General features: G+C 42.9%; 1 protein-coding gene across 1 annotated transcript; it reads left to right on the plus strand.

Annotated features, from left to right (window-relative positions):
• Positions 1 to 286: 286 nt before the first annotated feature.
• CDX4 (caudal type homeobox 4) lies at positions 287 to 16,398 on the plus strand. The gene is made up of 3 exons (XM_074200220.1): positions 287 to 764; positions 12,477 to 12,622; positions 16,183 to 16,398. Exons 1-3 carry the CDS (start codon positions 287 to 289, stop codon positions 16,396 to 16,398), a joined length of 840 nt encoding a protein of 279 aa, XP_074056321.1.
• Positions 16,399 to 19,369: the final 2,971 nt, after the last annotated feature.

The raw sequence follows: 19,369 nt of genomic DNA on the forward strand, positions 1-19,369 counted from the left end.
AATGCAAATGGGGGGGTGAGGCCCAAAGTGGCCTAGCCTTCAGGCCAGATGGGAACGCACCGTTAGCCTTGCTCCCAGGCCTCTAGAGACAGAGACTACTTGGTCATGTTGGGCAAAGGAGGCACTTGAAGGTTGGTGACAACCTCCAGAGCTAGGGGGCAGCTCACTATATTTCTAGCTATTGGGGAAGCTGGGTCACAAAGAGGCTCCAGGATGGTGTAGGAAGAACCTCTCTATTCCTCAAGCCACCATATACAGAAACTATCTTGTGGAGAAGAAGGGCAAGATGCATCCAGGAGCCCAGAGGGCCACCAGCCTGGGCAGTAACACCATAGGTACCAGCATGGGCAGCAGTGGGGGCAGTGCAGGCAGGGGTAGTGGCCACCTGCCAGCCCAGGCCTTCAGCCCTGCCCCTGCCTATTCACACAGTTTGAGCTATTCTCCTATGGCTAACCTGGATGGCCATAGTCAGTGGCTTGGGCCATGGGGGTCCTCCTATGCTCCCCCAAGGGAAGATTGGACCACCTATGGGGAGGGACCCTCCAGTTCTGTGGTGGAGCCCTCCCCAGTCCAGACCCTGGCCCAGGTCTTGGCCCTGGCCCCAACTCCAGCCCCATATGGAGCTACTGACTACAGCAACCTGGTCCATCCTGGGCCCAGCGGGGTCCTCTCTCCTGAGAACATGGAATTCACAGAGCCCACCTCCAACCCCCCCAGCATAGGAGGTCCTTATCCTTGGATGAGCAAAACACTTCATGTTTCAGGTAAGCACAGGAACCTTCCCCCACCTTTCCCCTAGGTAGATGGAGTGGGATGTTCACTTTTTGCCCTTAATGGGTTTTCTGTTTTCCTAAAACTGAATACAATGGATAGGATGTGTCTCTTAGACTGATTTTGATTTATCTAGAAGCTGAAGTTCTCTGAGATCTGCCCCTCTAGAACTGGAGTTCTTAATTTTTTGTTATAAAGTTCCTGTCAGCCCTTTCTGCTCCTCCTTCCCCCTCTGGTAGACATATTTCCATAATCGTTTGGTTTTTTTTAAATTATTATTTAAGGAGATGCTGAATTTCAGTTAGAGTTGACTGAAAATCAAGGATTTTTTTTCCTGTTCAAGTTCACAGACTTCTTCGAATCCTTCCATGGACCCCTGGGGTACCTGAACCCCAGATCAGAAACCCCTGATTTAGAAGAATAGATATGTTAATAACCAATGCCTATAATTCATGGGAATATCAAAGCTTGGAAGGACCTTAGAGCTGGGGAAATTCTTTAGAACAGAGAATACTAGAGATGGGAGGACCTCAGCATTACCCTAAACTCCTTTGCTTAAAAAATATCTCCCTCACTAGATGGCTAATGGGGGGGGGGGGAGATGCTCTTATATCTGTTTTTCCTGGGATCCTGTTCAACAGTTGTTACCATGGCAGACAACGTTTACTTAAATGGAGTACCTATGTGTGGGAGAGAGATATGGTCTCAAATTCATGACTTTAACATGATTTAGAGTTGGTTTACCCAAAATACTATGTGAGAAGGGGAGCTGAGAGGCTGTGGGGAAGCAGACAAGTCCCAGTGGAGAGTCCTAGGTGTTACTGTAGAACTTAGCCTTCTTTTTTTAACAATCATATTAAGCATTATGGGAAAATTCTGGAAGCATCCCCTTTCCCATTTCCTAAACAGAATTGTTTTTTGGAGCAACTTAGTTATTGGGGTTTGCTGCCTTTTGTCTAATATCCCTTTTCTTTCTATCTCTGTTTCTCCTCCACTAAACTAAAGTTCTCCTTAGTCCCATATTTCTTTTTGGTAGGTTTTACATCCCTCCCCAACCCCAGAAGTAATTTTGTCAACTCTTCTCTGGGCCAAGCTTGTTCACAGTCATCATGAAGCATCAAACCATTTTAGAAGGTATAAAAGGTGAATTCTGTAGGCCCACCTCCTCCCGTTTATTAACTGGGTGACCTTGGGGAAGTAATTTTCTATTTTAGGCCTTGACTTCCTCCATTAAAATAAAATGTTAAGGCACAGTTGGAAGAGCTGAGTTCTGCAGTTGTAGCACTTCCTACATTCTAGAGGTATGATCCTAAGATAGGCCTTACCTGCCTTAAGGTCTAGGCCTCAGTTCCCTCTGTAAAATCTGTGGATTGTACTAGCCCGTTTCCAAGATTCCTTTCTGCTCCAAGGTGCTAGGATTTTTGTTTTAATACCCTTCCTAGCTCCAGAAAAATAGGTTTTATATTCTAAGCTTCTTTCCAATTCTCTTCTGTTCTCCTGATATTCAAAGTTAAATTTCCTTTCCAGCTCCAACATTCCACATTTCCATGTTCTAAAGGCACTTCCTGCTATGACATTCTATGTCCCATCTAACACTGGCATGCTTTTTTCAAGACATCTAAATCTTTTGACTGATGAGAACCCCTGGTCCAGAAGAGAGAACAGAGGATTACAGGATTCCTCACTGAAAATTACTTCAGAGTTTCTCTAATTTCACCCCTCATTTATTGAGAAAGAAACTGAGGGCCAAAGAAGAGGAACTTATCCAAGGTCCCATAAACAACACAACCAAGATTTGAACTTAGGAGCTCAAATCAAGTCCTCTTTCTCCTGTACCAAGTTTCCTCCCATACCATCCCCCTTAAAAAAAAAACCCTAAATATCTATTTCAAAAATGAGTTTTATTCATATCTTTTGTTTTTTAAATCATTCTAGTTTTCTCCATTATTTCCTCTTTCCAGAGTCATGTCATATATTTTTTTTAAAGATGAGATAAAGAAAAAGAAGAGGAAAAAATCAGCCCTACCCATCTATACATGAAAAGAAAACATGTGCAATGTGCTACAATTCTACTCACACCTTTCCAAAGGGTTTTGGCTGATATTAAACATTATATATAGCTTTTTGTATAGTTCCCCAATATTTGTAGGGTCACCAATATTCATTTTTATAGGTATTATTTCTTTAGTGCTTGCTATTCTTATTTCTTTAGTGCTTACCATATGTAATGGACTTGTAGAGGGAGGGGTAGCATGCAGAGAAAATTAAGGCATGGTCCTTACCCTGAGAAAGCTTATAATTTAGCAAGGGGGGAGGAGGAAAGGACACCCAAATATGTAATAATTAATCGAAACACAATAGTGCAGGTCCTTTCTCTGTCAGTGAAGAGGGTCCACATCCTTTCTCTAACACTAGCTGTGTGACCTTGGGCAAGTCATTTCCCTTCCTCTGGGCTTTAGTTTCCCCCTCTGTCCAATGAGGGCATTGTTATCAATAGCCCCTGAGATCCCTGCCAACTCTAGATTTAGATTCTTCTGGTGATCTTTCACATTCTGTGTGATTCTCATTCATGTAAATCCTCCATAACAGACCCTCTCAGCAAGGCAACTTCTTTTCCCATTTGAGGGGTGGTAATTCATGGAATCTCCATCTACTGCCTTTTGTTCTTGCTATACATCTGGTCCACCTCCAATCCCACTCTTCCTTGGTGATAATCATCCTGCCACACTTTCATCGTACTTAAATACTCCAGATTGGCACTCCTCTGTAACTTAAGGGAAGGGATAGCATCTGAAAATTGTTTTGTCTCAGAAATCCCTCAGTCTAGCCCATAATGGAATTTTTGCATGCTTTACTAGGATGGTATTTGGATGACATAGGCCCTCCCAGCATGCCCAGTCCTCCCAGGGTGCAGTCCACTAGCATAACTTTTGAAAAGGCAGGACATAAAATCACAATCTGCATTGGTAGACAAAGTTGACTGAAGAGCAGTTTCTTAAATACTAGAATCACTTATCCCCACAAATTCTAGTGTAAATAATATAAATTCTACTACTGGGGTGCTGAGGCTGGTGAATTTCTTGAACTTAGGAGTTTGGAGCTGTGGGAATCCACACTAAAGTCCACTTAGTCCACCACCAATAGGGCGAGCCACTGGCAGGGCAAGAGGGATGGGAGGCTTCCTGAATTGGGGTAAACTGGCCCAGGTAGCAACCAGAATAACCAGGACTTATAAGTGGTCACTACACTTCTGGCCTGTGTGAGTTAGGGCAACCCAGCCCCAGTCTGAAATTATAAATTAGAGGAACAAAGTGTTCAGTGAGATCCCTGTGAGAAAGAATATAGGAAGAAAAGGGCATATTGAATGGACCTCTTTTGATTTTGTTGAGTTCAAAGGATATTTGGTGGTATTTACATATTCCAACTCTATGTATATGGAAGGAACACTGATTTTTGAGTCAGAAGATCTGTGTTTGAATCCTAGAATTACTTAGTCACTTAGTTCTGTGTGACCTTAGTCAAGTCCCTTTCCTTCTTTTAACCTTCATTTCCCTCATCCTGAAAATGACCTCATTTCCTATGCCCTTCCTTCTCTGGGACCTCATCCAACACTTTGTTACTCTGATTTATTGATTTCAGTTTGGGGCTGGGTCTCCTTATCTCACCTAGGCTGGAAGTGCAAACTTACAAGCTTGGTCTTGGAGAACAGTTGAGAAAATGCAGAGGTGAGGGAAATTTGGGTGTGTCACCTTACATATACTATTAGAAGGGAGTGAGGTGACTAAATTGCTTTTCTTCTCTATATTTTTTTAAACCTTGGTCATAAGGGATGGCTCACTGAATATGACAGGATGAAGGGATATATTTGGGAATGATGAGAAGCTAAAAACACAAGATCAATAAAAATAAGATTAAAAATTTAAACAAGGAGATTGGACTGGATCAGTGGTTCCTATTTAGTGGTTTGCAAACGCTTTTGCCTAAGGGTTTGCTCTAAAAATTCTTTAATTGAGGAATATTATTAGTAGGATATTAAATTTAATTAAATCACACATTTTGTTGTTAAAAAGAGTTTGTAGAACAAAAACCACTGGGAATCATTAGATTCTCTTGATCTCCAAGGTCCCTTCAGGTTCTGAGTCCTATCACTAAGCCGGGATCAACTTAATTTAATAGGTTTCCAAAAGGAAATCACTCAGGTTGAATGTCTCTCTTCCCTGCAGTAGTTCTCAGTCTGTAGATGAAAATTAGTAGATGGTTTATTGAAACCTTCCTGGATCCTTAAATCAAGGAAGAGGATGAAAGGCAGAGACTCAAAGCAGAATGTCAGGGCTTCTGAGACTGCAGCATGTAAATGAATATAACCAGCATCAGCTGGCTCCTCTCCACTCACTACACCTGAGGACCAATGGCCCTCTGTCCCTGAGACTTCAGCTAAACCCTAAAAGGGGGAAGATGCCCATCCTAAGGACGTTCCCTCTAGTATAACACAGGTACAACCACCAGTTCTTTGCCATCCATTTGCAGCAACTGATGCTTCTTCCTGCCTGCCCCCCATATCCATCCTCATTTTGAGGGACAAGGAAGTTTAGGTCCTTGATATCCAATGGAGCTGACCAGAGCCCATGGAGAGCAATTTTTTTAAGCCCTTAAGGCCATGAAAAAAATTAGAGGTCATATAGAATGCATTAAAATTTGCGAAGTAATTTATCTATGTTATCTTGCTTGAACTTTCCAGTAACCTTGGAAGGTAGTGTTGCTACTGCTAATAAGAAAACTAAGGCTGAGATAGGTTAAGTGAGTTTGCTCAGAGTCGAACAGCTATGGTTATCTGAGGCAGGACTGGAACTCAGGTTTTCTGCCATTTAATCAAATGAGTCAACCACTTCACTGTCTCCAGTGCTTCCAAATGAACATATCCTGGAAGTCAGACACTCAGACCCATGAAACAAGACAATTGGAAGGACCTTAGAACATACAGTATCAGAACCAGGAGGGACTTCAGAAGATAGAATGGTAGTGCTTTAGGGAAGGGAAGGACCTTAGAGATTCCAAATTCAGTCTCTCCATCATAATATGCTCTTTTATTGAGCACATCCCTAAGTAAGTATCATTTAGTCAGCCTTTTAGGCAGGCAGCCTTGAGAACTAGAAGCCATTGGGTTGGGCTGAATTTTTTGGCAGAATGATGAAAAAAAGATCACCCTAAGATATCTGATGCTCCCTAGAGACAACTGACAGGACATCATTGAGGGGGGATAGAAAATAATAACTCATCCAGAAATATTTGCTGAGAGATGCTATGGATTCTGCCCTCCCAGGTGCCATAGGAAGCAGATGGTGGAGTGGATGGGTGCAAGATAGACTTTGACTTGAGGCAGACCACTTCCCTTTCCTAGGCCTTAATTTATTGCTCTGTTAAATGATGAATTTAGAATTGGCCATCTCTAATGTCTTCCCCAGCTGTATATTCTGTGACTTGGGTCCAAGTCTTGATTGCCACTTAGATGTATGACCTTGGGCAAGTCTCTTCCTTTCCCTGGGCCTTAGTTCTTTCATTTGTGAAATGAAGGAGAGGGGCTAGGTCTCCAAGGACCCTTCCCACTCTGACAGTGTATGAGTCTCCTCTACACTAAAGGCATTCTGGAGACCATCTCTTCTTCAGCAATGGGAATTCCCCTTGGCCTTTTAGCATTCCAGAAACACCTCATTAGGATTTCAGGATGAGAGCAGGGGGTTGATGGTGGAGAGAATATGGGGCATCCCCATCCAGAGCTGTGACCTTATACCAGGGCTATACCAGAGGGTCTAGAACAGCTGTTAAGCACATCTGCCCTGAGCTCTGAGGCATGGTTCCCAGATTAACTTGGAATAGGCAGCTGGGAGCCACTCGCTTAATTCTTGGGAATTCTATTCTTTGGAGAAGATGACTCGAATGCTAAAGGAAAATACCAACAGATGTCAGAATAGGTGGGCATGGGTGTTGAGCCAGGAAGGGATCAGGAGATTGACCTAGAGGCTCTCTCTACCACCTTTAGAACCATTCAGGGGAGACATGGATGGCAATTCCTTCCCCTTTGTCAACTTAGTCCTGTGGTCTGGTTTTTTTCCCACTTTGTTTCGAGTTCTGAGACCTTATCTGTCAGATTGGGGCAACAGACCCTTTTAACACTTCCCCAGCCTTTGATATGCAGCCTGGCTCTGGCTAGGCCGGGGTCCCTCCTGTCTTGGGGGCTTATATTGCCCAGCCGGAAAGAGTGAGTGTTCTCACTGCCTGCTCTAGTCTTTATTATCTTCCAAAGAAGCTGCTGGAGGTTGGGGTGGGGAGGGAAGAGTAGAGCTGAAGCCTTCCCTGGGGCTGGAAACCTGGATATGTTTACTCTTATTGAGAGGCAGGGGGTAGAAGAGAATGAAAGGGAGGGGGTAGGGGAGTGCATAAATGTAGACAGGTAGACAGACAGACTGACAGACAGATTCTATTTCCTGGTGATTGAACATCAGTGACTATCTTCTCAGTCTTCTTTGGTGAGTTGTGGCCCAGGGTTCCTTTGGTCCCACGAGGGAAGGATAGAGGGAGGGCGAACTGGAATTTGAACTGGCCTGGAGGTGATTGGTGTGTCTGTCATTGAAGAACCGACCACCAGCCCCTCAGGTGAGAAATGTCTTTGGCCATAGCAATTTGGAAAGGAAAACTAATTGTTAATTCTCAGGAAAGAGGAATAGTATCATTTCTTGCACCATCACCTTTCCCTAGGCTCTAAGAAAATGCTTTGCATTAGCAGGCTCTTTATAAATGCCTTTGGTTGATCATCTATTAAATATTTATTGGAACTCCAACTCGAGTGAATGACCTTGGACAAAATCCCTCTCCCATTTTGTGCCTCAGTTTCATCTTCTGTGAAATTAGGGGCTTGGCTCTGAGGTCCCTTAGAGCTCTCTCTTTTGTGATCCTGTGCAGGTGGGAAAGGGGGAGGAGAGTGAGGGAATATCCACATTGAGGGAGCCTTGAGTACTTGAAGACAATGAATATCAACTTAGAAGTATTATCTTTTCCAGTTCTAAATGATATGAGTCTGCCAAGCAGTAGGAGAAAGATGGAGTTTATAATCATGCCTTAAATGCCTTAAATAAAGAGCCAACATTGGATTGGGAACGGGTTTAGCACCCATTTTGTCTAAGCAGAAGTTTCAATTCTCCAGCAGCAGCATATGCAGTGGAATGAACTGGACTCAGGGGATTTGGGTTCAAATCCAGCTACCATCCTCACTTACTGCATAATCTTGAGCAAATCTGCATTAAAATAATAGTAATATGATGATAATAATAAAGTGATGACTTATATACATTGCTTTAAAATTCGCAATCTTGCTTTGTATGCTTCAGGTCTTTTGAGGCTCACAACAACCCTGTGGTGAGGCAGATACTTACAGGTACCATTATCTCACCTGGCTTAGAAGTCAAGAGATTAAATTCCAAAAAAGAAATCAGATTTAAAGTTTCATTTTTATCTGCGATATTCATTTTCACCTTGTAAACTATTTACACACACACATACACACATACACATACACACACACACACACACACACACACACACACACACACACACTTGGGCTTTCCAAGAGATCTTCATGGATGCTGAAAGTAAGCATCCTTGTTTTTTCATTACTCCAACTCTAAGAGACCAGTTCCCCAATTTTTAAGCAAAAAAAGACCTTGAGGCTCTTGGGGAAATTGTGTCACTTAACAAAAGAAAATGACAAACCCCAGAAACATCCTTGTGGACTCCTCTTCCTCTGCTTTCCTGTTCCTGGACATAAAAAGGGCATGGGGACATTTGTTTAGGGCTTGTAAATTCCCCATCCATTGTTTGTGCTCCCCAATGGACAAAGGGTTTGGCCTTCTGGGCTGTTAGGCATGCCTCCATCTTAACACCTCAATGGAGGTCAGGGACTCACTTGAAAGAGGCCTTTGTCCTTACAGTTTGTCCCCCAAACCAGTTACATCAAAAAGGACCTGAAAGATCTGAAGAATCCCATTAACAAAAAGCTGAAGGGAGGGGCTAGGGGGTAGGAGTTGGACTGCCCTTACTACCCCCCTCCCCCCCCCCAAACACACACACTCCAGGGGTCAAGAGAGAGGGAAATGGCCTAATTGCCTTTGGAGAAGACTAAAGGAAAGGAGGAAAAGGTATCTGTCCTCAGGGAGGCCATTCATAGGGGAAGGACAATTAGTTCCCTATTGTGAGGCAAAGGAAATGTTTGGCTAGAAGGTGCTGCTCCCGGCCCCCTCTCCACCCTCCCCAACCCCCCCCATACACATACACACAAATCCACTCATACCTTGGTCTCAGTTAGCCCCTGGGGCTCCTTGGAAGTGAGGTGACCTAGTCTAGAGAACTACACCAACTTTTCACCAGCAGAGAGAGAGAGAGAGAGAGAGAGAGAGAGAGAGAGAGAGAGAGAGAGAGAGAGAGAGAGAGACAGGACTAGTGATCTCCGAAGTAAAGGAAAGCTCCCCCCAAGGAGACATCCTCTCCTACAGAGCTGTCCTACTCTTTTCCTTCTTGGGGTGACCTGGAACTACTTAGTGATTTACTGTGAGTTTAAAGAGATGAAAGTGAATCTGGATCTCCCTGACTCCAAAAAAAAAAACCAAAAAAAAAAACCCAGGTCCTTATCCTCGTTCTCTAACATTTTTGCAAGTTACCTGTCCTCCAGCAAGTCACTCATTTTCCTCGTTTGTAGGATGGGGCTTTATAATGCTTTTACTCCTATCTCCCAGGCTTGTCATAATTCTTAAAATTCTGAGTCATTTAATCATTGCCTCAAGTCAATTCAGAGAAGGTCAAAAACCTCCTACATGAAAATATTTAAAAAGAAATATGTCCTAACCAGAGAGATGTGGTTTATTCTAGAGCAGAGACACCCAAATTATAGCTTCTCCTTAGATGCTGGGGAAGAACTTTTATATCCACTGCTGCAAGTGTGCTTCACCTAAGAATTAGACAGTAAAGAAGAATGCAGATCATTGCAAATAATCATTGTAAATGATTGTAAAATTAATGTAAAAATGAACCTTCTTTTTCTGATAAGGAAGCTGAAGTTCAGAATGGCGGAAGAGAGTTGCTCAAGACAACTACCCAAATAGTAACTGCAAAGGAACAACAAAGCAAGATTCCAATAGTCCTTCTGACTCTAGGTCCAATAGATGATACAGTGCTGGACCCTAGAATTTGGAGGACCTGAGTTGACATCTGGCTGTGTTATCTTGGACAAGTCACTTAACCCTGATTGTCTCTAATTTGGGGCCTTCTTGGGCTATCCTGATTCATATCTGATCATTGAACCCAGATGGCTCTGGAGGAGAAAGTGGAACTGGTGATTTAGCACAGCCCCCACTCCCCCTCCTCAAATCCAACTCATGTGTGTGTCTTGGCATCACCTCAATGATGTCATGGTCTTCTTCAAGAATGAAGGACAAACACCATCATTATCAAATAGTGACCTATTTTCCCTGGGCCTCAGTTTCCCCATCTGCAGAGTAGAGATGCAAACCTGTCAATAAGCCAAAGATCCCTTAACAAACTTTGTTCTGGGGCAGCTAGGTGGCATAGTGGATAAAGCACTGGTCTTGGAGTCAGGAGTACCTGGGTTCAAATCCAGTCTCAGACACTTAATAATTACCTAGCTGTGTGGCCTTGGGCAAGCCACTTAACCCCATTTGCCTTATAAAAAAAACCTAACCCCCCCCAAAAAAACTTAGTTTTTTCTCCCCCCTTCCCTCCTTCTCCATCCCCCCCCCCCCACATGTTGATGAAATCAATTCTCCTTCCTTTTAGTGGTTTTTTGACCAGGCTTCACCCAGAGTGTATCTGTGGCCAAGTCCTCATTAAAATTTCTGTAGGGGTGTCCTATACAGGAAGAACAAATCTTGACTTACCTGGTCCTAGAGAGCAGAGCAAGGGGTCACTACCTAGTGGTGGGGTGGTTATGGCACGTACTGTGCTTTGTGACCTTGGACGATTCACTGATCTTCTGTGGGTCTCTGTCCGTAAAATGAAAGATTGCAAGGTCATTCAGCACACTTCTGCATCCAAATCCATGTCCCTGTACACCAGGAGTGGGCAATCTTTTTCTGCCAAAGGCCAAGATTTAAAAATTAGCCTGCTCTATTTATTAATTCATCCCTGAAAAGCTCCTAGATTTATTGAATTTCAAGTCCCACCTGTTGTTGGTTTGACAGTGCCAGATCATTCCCTGACCCTATACACAGTCCCTAGAGCACCACATGGTGAACCTGGGAGAACAAAACAGACACATTTCAGGGTCCTGTTCTATGTTTGAAAAGGAAATTGGCAGGGAGAAAATGGTTTATTCTTGGTCCAAAAGATTCCATGGAGTCAGTCCTTTGTTGAACAAGCATGGATTAAGCACCTACTGTTTGTATAACCTGTGCTCTGAGTTGGGGACACGTGAGGTTGAGCGAAGACCCCAGCCCAAGTCTCAGCCTTAGAAGATAGGAGGGAGATAAGATACAGACAATAACAAACCAAATGCTTTTTCCACAGTTCCTAACTCAAACCCTGTGAAGGAGGCAATGCATGGTGTAAGTTTTGTACCTGACCTGAACTTGGAGTCAGGAAGATTCAAGTTCAAATCCTGTCTCACATATTATTCACTAGCCATGTGACCCTGAGCAAGTCATTTAACAGTCTCTGACTTTCCATTTCCTCAGCTGGAATTTGGGAATGGTAGTTGTATCAAAATAAGGGCTATTTGCAGATTTAAATGGCCATATGAAAAGGGAGATGTTTTCCAGCCACTGCAGTACAGAGAGGGAAATGAAAAAGTTGGCCTTCATATAGTTTACAATTTTTAGAGTTTTGAGAAGAAAATCAAGAGGTCGAGTGCATATGTCCATATTCAGTGTCAGAGGCAAAATTCAAACAAAACAAGGTCTCTCCTGACTCCAAATCCAAATTTTTCCCCTCTAATTACATTACCTGTTTTGCAACTGAAGAAATTGAGGTTCAAATAAATTCAGTGACTTGTCCAAGTTCATAAAGCTAGTAAGTAGCTGAAACAAAACTGAAATCTTAACCTCCTAACTCCAAAGCCCCTTTATGTCTGCCATGCACATGAACTCTGAAATGTAACTCCTTTAGTTCTTGGATCTCCATATAGGGCACTGAAAATGCTAAAGGGGGGCAGCTAGGTGGTACAGTGGATAGAGCAACAGTCCTGGAGACAGGAGGACCTGAGACACTTAATAATTAGCTGTGTGACCTTCTGCAAGTCACTTAACCCCATTGCCTTTCAAAAAAAATGCTAAGTGATTTCTGAATGAGAAGGTTCTTACTCAGGGAAAAGGGGAAGGATCTGGGAGGGCATCCTAAAGGAAATGGTAATGAAGTTGGACTTTAAAGGTTCTGACAGAATGGAAGGTTCTAGCAGGCAGGAACTAACATCTTTGTTCTCTCTCCTCAGCACCAAATAAAGTATCTTATACATGGTAGACACTAAAATCTATTAAATTGAATCAAATGGGTGGAAATTCAACTGGTGAAAAGAAGAAATCTCTTGGGCAAAGGCCCTGAGGTGGGAGAGTGTAGGGTGTGTTCTGAAGTTAGAAAACAGCTGTTTAATTGCAAACTCCCTAAGGAAATGGCACAGCACTATACAAATTGCCTTTGTCTTTAAGCAGGAAAGACCAGGACCAAGGAAAAGTACCGAGTGGTTTATTCGGAGCATCAGAGACTGGAGCTGGAGAAGGAATTCCACTGTAATAGATACATCAGTATTCGGAAGAAGACAGAACTAGCAGGCCAGTTAGGCCTTTCAGAGAGACAGGTACTCCAGAGTATCATGTTGTTTCTGTGTATTCGTTTCTTCAGGCTGAAGAAGGGGTGACCCACACCTCTAAGCAGGCTCTAGATATGGATGATGAGAATCCAACAAGCAAACTCATTTGCATTTCCCTAGAACTGCTGGTCTAGATTTGTCCCATTCATTTCATTAGCTGGTTTGTTGTCAAGCCAGCTTTCCAAGTGGAATTCAAATGGTAAAAATGGCATATAATGTAGGATTCTGCTGAGATGACTGGTCTCTTGACTAGTCCCTTGGGTTCCAGCATTGAGCTGGAAACCCAAGGGAGTGTGAAAAATCAATATTTCCCTCTTGTATTTGCTAACTAATTATTGGTACCTCAAGACCCTCATTTTAATACAGCCCACCTCCCACTGTGTTAACCAATCAGAGTTGATTGGCTAACCACAGAAACACCTACTCTTCCAAGGTCAAAGAAACTATGAGCCTACTACCATGATTGTCTTTAGTCTAAGAGAGATGGACAAATGGCCATCCTTTTATTAACAACCTGCTATTGATATGATGATTAAATTACCAAGAGATTATGTCTCTTGAATCTTTTTAATCTTCAGGGTTAATACAGCTCAAGTCAACAGGAGCTTTAGAAGAGGGACAACTGGATGTGGTGGCAAGAGCCCTGAATATGGTGATAAAGAGAATGGGTTTAAATCCTGACTCTACTGCTTACAGACTGTATGATCTTGGGCGTGTGACTTCTCTCTGAACCTCAGTTCTCTGCTCTGTAAATTAAAGGGTTTGGACTAAGCAATATTCTTTCCAGTTTGAAATCCTCTCACTTGGGTTCTTACAACCAGTCAATATGGGCAATTTAAATTCAGTATAATTCTATGTCTGTCCTTCAGGGCAGAAAATTGTCACCAAGTCTTTGAGACTTGGAGTCAACTTCAAGCACTGTGCCCTAGCAGCTTTTGCAGATGGGCCTGGTAATGAATTATGAGGCTGATGTTTTGAGGACCAGCCTGGCTGTATGCAGAGAGACTGGTAACTAGGGAATAATTTGGACTTTAATCACAATAGCTCATTGAACCAGTGTAGAGGTAATGAACATAGTGATCTCTGAAGTAAAGATGACCAAACCTGTAAAGGGGTTAAACTAGATGATCTCTGACATCTATTTGACTCTGACATCTCCTGCCCTAATCTCTAAAATACCTACATTTCATGTCCTAAGACCCTTCCCAGCTCTGACATTCCCTGTTCTATGGTCCCTTCCAGCTTTGACATCCTCTGTTCTAAAGGTCCTCCCAGCTCTGTGGGAAATCTGTAACAGTAATGCATTGTTGGGGGAGTTGTGAACTGATCCAACCTTTCTGGAGAGCAATTTGGAATTTGGAAAAATGCGTGTCCCTCATGATTTCTAAGAACAATAGTGTTTCATCATATACATATACCACAATTTGTTCAGCCATTCCTCAATTGGACATCCCCTTGATTTCCAATTCTTTGCCACTACAAAAAGAGCTGCTATGAATATTTTTGTACATATAGGATTTTTACCCTTTTTCATGATCTTTTCAGGATACAGACTCAGTAGTGGTATTGTTGGATCAAAGGGTATGCACATTTTTATTACCCTTTGGACATAATTCCAAATTGCTCTCCAGAAAGGTTGGATCAGTTCATAACTCCCCCAACAATACATTAGTGTTCCAGATTTCCCACATCCCCTCCAACATTGATCATTATCCTTTCAAGTCATATTGGCCAATCTAAGAGGTATTAAATTATACCTCAGAGATGCTTTAATTTGCATTTCTCTAATAATGATTTAGAGCAAATTTTCATATGACTATAGATAGCTTTGATTTCTTTGTCTGAGAATTGTGTATTCATATTCTTTGATCATTTATCAATCAGAGAATGACTTATTTTTTTATAAATTTGACTCAGTTGTCTATATTTTAGAAATGAGTGTGACATTCCCTGTTCCAAGATTCCTTCCAACTTTGACATCCTCTGTTCTAAAGGTCATCCCAGCTTTGACATTCCATATTCCTGGGGTCCTTCCAAATCCACATCCAATGGTTCTTTGAAATTATGCCAATGGCAGGTACTTTGACTACAACTGAGTTTTGAAGTTAGTTGTTCATTCATTCAATATGCAATTATTAAGCCATTATTCCTAGAAAGATACTTAAAGCAATGCAGTAGAGAAAATATTAGACATGAAGTCAGGAAGATATAGGTTCAAATTGGGCCTAGTTATGTGAACACTGGCAAGATTTGGGCCTCAGTTTCTTGCAGTAAAAAATAAGGGGGTTGGACATGATGACTTCTTTTTTTAATTAATTAATTTATTTTGAATTTTACAATTTTCCCCCTAATCTTGCTTCCCTCCTCTCACCCCCCAGAGAAAGCAATTTGCCAGTCTTTACATTGTTTCCATGGTATACATTGATGTATGATCCTATTGCGTGCCAGCCACTAGGGATGCAAAGCAATGTCATATAAATTAACTTAGTAAATTCACCCCCAAATCCCAGGATTCTTTTCAAGGTCAATTCAGTCCAGTCCTCTGCCTCTGCTCAGACAGAGATCTCTAGTGATCATGTTTCATTGCTCCCTTGCCCTTAACTATCTGGGCATTCTTTTGATAACCAGTTTGAATCCTGCCATTTGAAGCTCCTTCTCTCTTGTCTGTCCTTATGGTACATCTTGTAAAAAGACCATTAGACCAACCACACCCAAGCTGAGGCTTAGAGAAATTGAATGATATTTTTAGGGTGAAACAGCTATTGAGAAGCAGAGGTAAGAACTCAGATGTCCCTGACTCCAGGTCCATAGATTGGCCTAGTGGCCAGGAGTCTTTGAATATTTTTTGATTACTCATCTCTATTAAGAAATTCATTTTTAAGGGGCAGTTAGGTGGTGCATTGAAGAGAGCCCAACCCTGGAGTCAGGAGGAACTGAGTTCAAATTTGTCCTCATATACTTGACACTTAGCTATGTGACCTTGGGCAAGTCACTTAACGCTATTAATTGGCAAAAAACAAAAGGAAATCCCCCTTTTTGAGGTGGGGGTTGGTAGGAGACCTACCCAACCACCTTTCTGGGTATCCAGTTTTCCAGAGGGGTCAATTCCTGTTTAAAAATAGAGAAAGTTGGGGGATGGGGGAGAGTAGGGGGGGGGTGTTGAATTACAATAAGTGAAAGATGATATGGTTATTTTGGAGTCAAGTCCTATGGTTGCTAGGGTTATGTGTTTTGGGGCAAGGATGAGACCTACTTTCTCATCCTCTAGTAGGTTTATTCACTGTATCAGGTTTGCAAACACCTGGGCAAAAGGCTTGAAGGAACAGGTGGACCAAGGCCTATCTTTGCAAAGGTAGGATTGGGTTTTGAGTCCTCCCTGTCACACCTGAGGGACTTTCAGACCAGCTGCCTCCCTTGAAAGGTTCGAGTTTCATCTTCTGTGAAATGTGAGGGGAGGGGTGGATATGGCTGAAATGGGTTCCAGTTCCCTTCTACCTTTAGCTCTGTCATCCGATCCACTCTAAAGCCAGAAGCATTGTGTGTTGCAGGTGAAAATCTGGTTTCAGAATCGCCGGGCCAAGGAAAGAAAGCTACTAAAGAAGAAAATCTCAGAGTCCCAGGCCGGTGTGGGTAACCCGGCCACAGGTCACAGCGACTCGGGATCTGTTAGCCCAGTGGAACCCCCAAAGCTGTACTTCCCCCCAACTCAGCCCATGGAGGAGTACCAGCCAATTGATATTCACCAGATCCTGGTCTCAGAATGAAGTAATGGGGAGATCTGGGGCAAGTGGCCAGGTTGCTTGGCCACTGCCAGGATCCCTGCACCCATGATGTCTACAAGGGGGTGGGGGAAAAGGTTCATTGTATGGCAGTATTCAAAACAAATTGATGGGGTAATAGAAAGAAAGCTAAAGCTGCTACAATCCACTACTTCCCGCCCCTCCCCCCACCTCCTGCTCTATTGCATGGTGTCAATTACCAAAGAAGTTAATTACCAGCCGGAAGTCTCAGTCTTTCCAAGCCTGCTCCTAACAGACTTGTGACAGAAGACTGTGCCAAGGATGGGGAGAAGGGGAGGGAGTGATGGTGTTCACATGGTTCTCTAACATTTCCCAGTTTTCTCGTGTTGTTGTTAAGGGTATTATAACTAACTTCTTGAGGAATACTCAAGGAACCTAACAATTGGTACATTTTCCAGAGTTTGACTTTCGAAATTTCATTCTCATGATTAAAGCTTCGGGTTCACCAAAGGCTTGTCCAAACTGTCTCACTGGATCTTATATTAGAATTGGGAAGTGGACAGGGGTTATTGCCCCATTTGACAAATGGGAAAAATGACAGTGTGTATATTTGGGGAGTGTGTATATGTGTGTATGGTGGGGAGTGGAGGGGAAATAATTGACACAGGGTCACACAGCAAATGGAAGGGAAGGACAGCTCAGGAATTCGAACCCAGGGCTTCTGGGCTTCGGATCATTTATTCTAGCCACCATACTGAGCTTGCACCTGAGATATATCTTGGAAACCCTGCTTAAATAGCATAGTGAATATTGTGTTGTTTAAGGAAAGAAAAAAGAATAAAACATGAAATAAAAGCAATATCTTTGTTCTTCATTCATCCTTGTCCTGTGTCCATCTTTTGAGCACAATTTAAGCTGCCAACCTTGCAGTGCTGTTGCTGCAGCCACCCAAAAAAAAGAACTCTGCAAGGAGAAAAGACTATGGTAGAGTTGGGCCCAGCCCTGCAGAAAAACAGAGAACAGCCCTCTCAAAGAACAGAGACCTGCCCTCGGCCATGTTGAGGTCACTATTCCTAGGAAACAAGGTTCACCCTCCACCCCACCCCCAGGCTGCACTAGAGCTTGGGGCACCAAGCCCTCACATTTCTGATGAACCCTGCTTTGCTACCAGCCTTCCTAAGGTTTCCAGGCTGCAGCTGCAAAGCTGGCCTTGTAAATGAGCCACAGGAACTTTTTGGGTTTGGGCCCAGTTTGCTATTGGCATGCAAACATGGCCAGAGCCGGAGGCTCTGAATCCTATTACTTTGTAGTGAAAAGAAAAGGTTGATTAAGTTGAAAAATAATAATTCATTTCTATAGGGCTTTGGTTTCTACAAATCTCTGTCTCCTGATAACCCTTGGAGATCAAGTAGTTAATACACTGGTATTCTCAATTGACAATTTCACAGGCCCACAGAAAAGTTGATGATCAACCCAGGATCACATAGTGTCAGAGTAAAATTTGAACACAAGTATTTGAGCTCAAAATCTTCCATTCTTTCCCTAGTGCCCAAGGCTCTTGAGTGGTAGGTTATTAGAACCTTAAAAAAGATAGGATCCTAGCTCAGAAATGGAAGGGACATCAGAGGACAAACTACCGTAGTTTACTGACAAGGAGAGTTCCATGGTGGTTAAATAATTGACCAAATGTCACACATGTAAGAGTCAGGATCAGAACCTAGATCCTAAGAATTCTGGGACCACTGTATGGTGCTATCTCCCCAGGGGGAGAAACTGTACCCCAAATCCTTTGGATTGCAGAGAGTTGGACAGCCAGACTTCAGAGAGAATCCCAATCAACCTCCCAGTCAGGTAGACATCTGATCTTTGTTTGGAGAACAAAGCATTATTGATTTAATTGTTAATCACACTCCCAATATCCCCATTTGCACATCCTCTTTTCAGTTTCCCATAAGTGAGAATGTTCTCTAGTCCAGAGGTAGAGATGTCCAGCTTTCAGGATCCAGGACAATGTTCACATTTGGCAGATAAGCAAAATAATCTCCCCCCAAATACTGTGATTTGCCCAAGAATCCTCAGGTGACTTTCAGTCAAAGGAAGGAAAGGTATTTTTTTGTGCATGTTGCTGAATTACTACTAACAGCAAGTTTTACTTCTACCCAGCAAGCCATTCTTTGTAATAAAGAATTAAAAGAAAAAAGCAACTTCATCAAATCCAACTAATACATCGACTAAGTTTAATGATATATGTACTGTCCCACACCCATAGTCCCTCAGCTCTGCAAAGAGGGTGAGCCTCAAAATAAAATTTCCATAAAGAACCATATTCCCATCCCAGAGTTTATTCCCATTTCTCCCCCAAATCACCTGGAGCTGCATTTTGCAATCCTCCCAGACCTGGAAGATGTCTTTGCAACACATGAAGTTGTTCCAACCTGCCAGGAACTCAAGGGGCCCACCCTGGGTGGCTGGGAACATTATTCCTGGGAAGACACCGGGAATGGGTCTTGGGAGGGGCCCCTGCTTATGCTCTGGTTCATTTTGGGGGGAGGCAGGGAGGGGAGAAGCCAAAGGGGCTTTTCCTCCCAGGAGTGGGAGTGGTTGAACTCATTCTCCAGGTTGCCAAAGCAAAGCAGAGGGTGGAGCAGCTACCTGGTGGCCTCTCAAGGTCTTTCCATTCATGGGTTTCCTGGCTTACTTTAGAATTCATGGAGCTAGAGCAGAGCCAGAACAGACCTTAGAAATCATTATGTCCATTTTCTTGAAAGGAAAACTGAGACCCAGAGAGATTAAAAGACAGACAGGATCACACAGTTAATAAGTGGTAGGATTTGAACTTGTAGCTTCCTGGCTTCAACATCAGCATTCTCATGTATAAAGTTTAATGTTTCCAAATCTATGATCCCATTTAGCCCTTCCAACAGCTCTGGGAGGTCACTAGAGCAAATTTGAGGGTCCTTAAAGAGGATATAAGCCACACTCTTATTTGCAGAGG

Source organism: Macrotis lagotis, chromosome X (genome assembly GCF_037893015.1).
Source record: "Macrotis lagotis isolate mMagLag1 chromosome X, bilby.v1.9.chrom.fasta, whole genome shotgun sequence".
NCBI classification, from domain to species: Eukaryota; Metazoa; Chordata; class Mammalia; order Peramelemorphia; family Peramelidae; genus Macrotis; species Macrotis lagotis.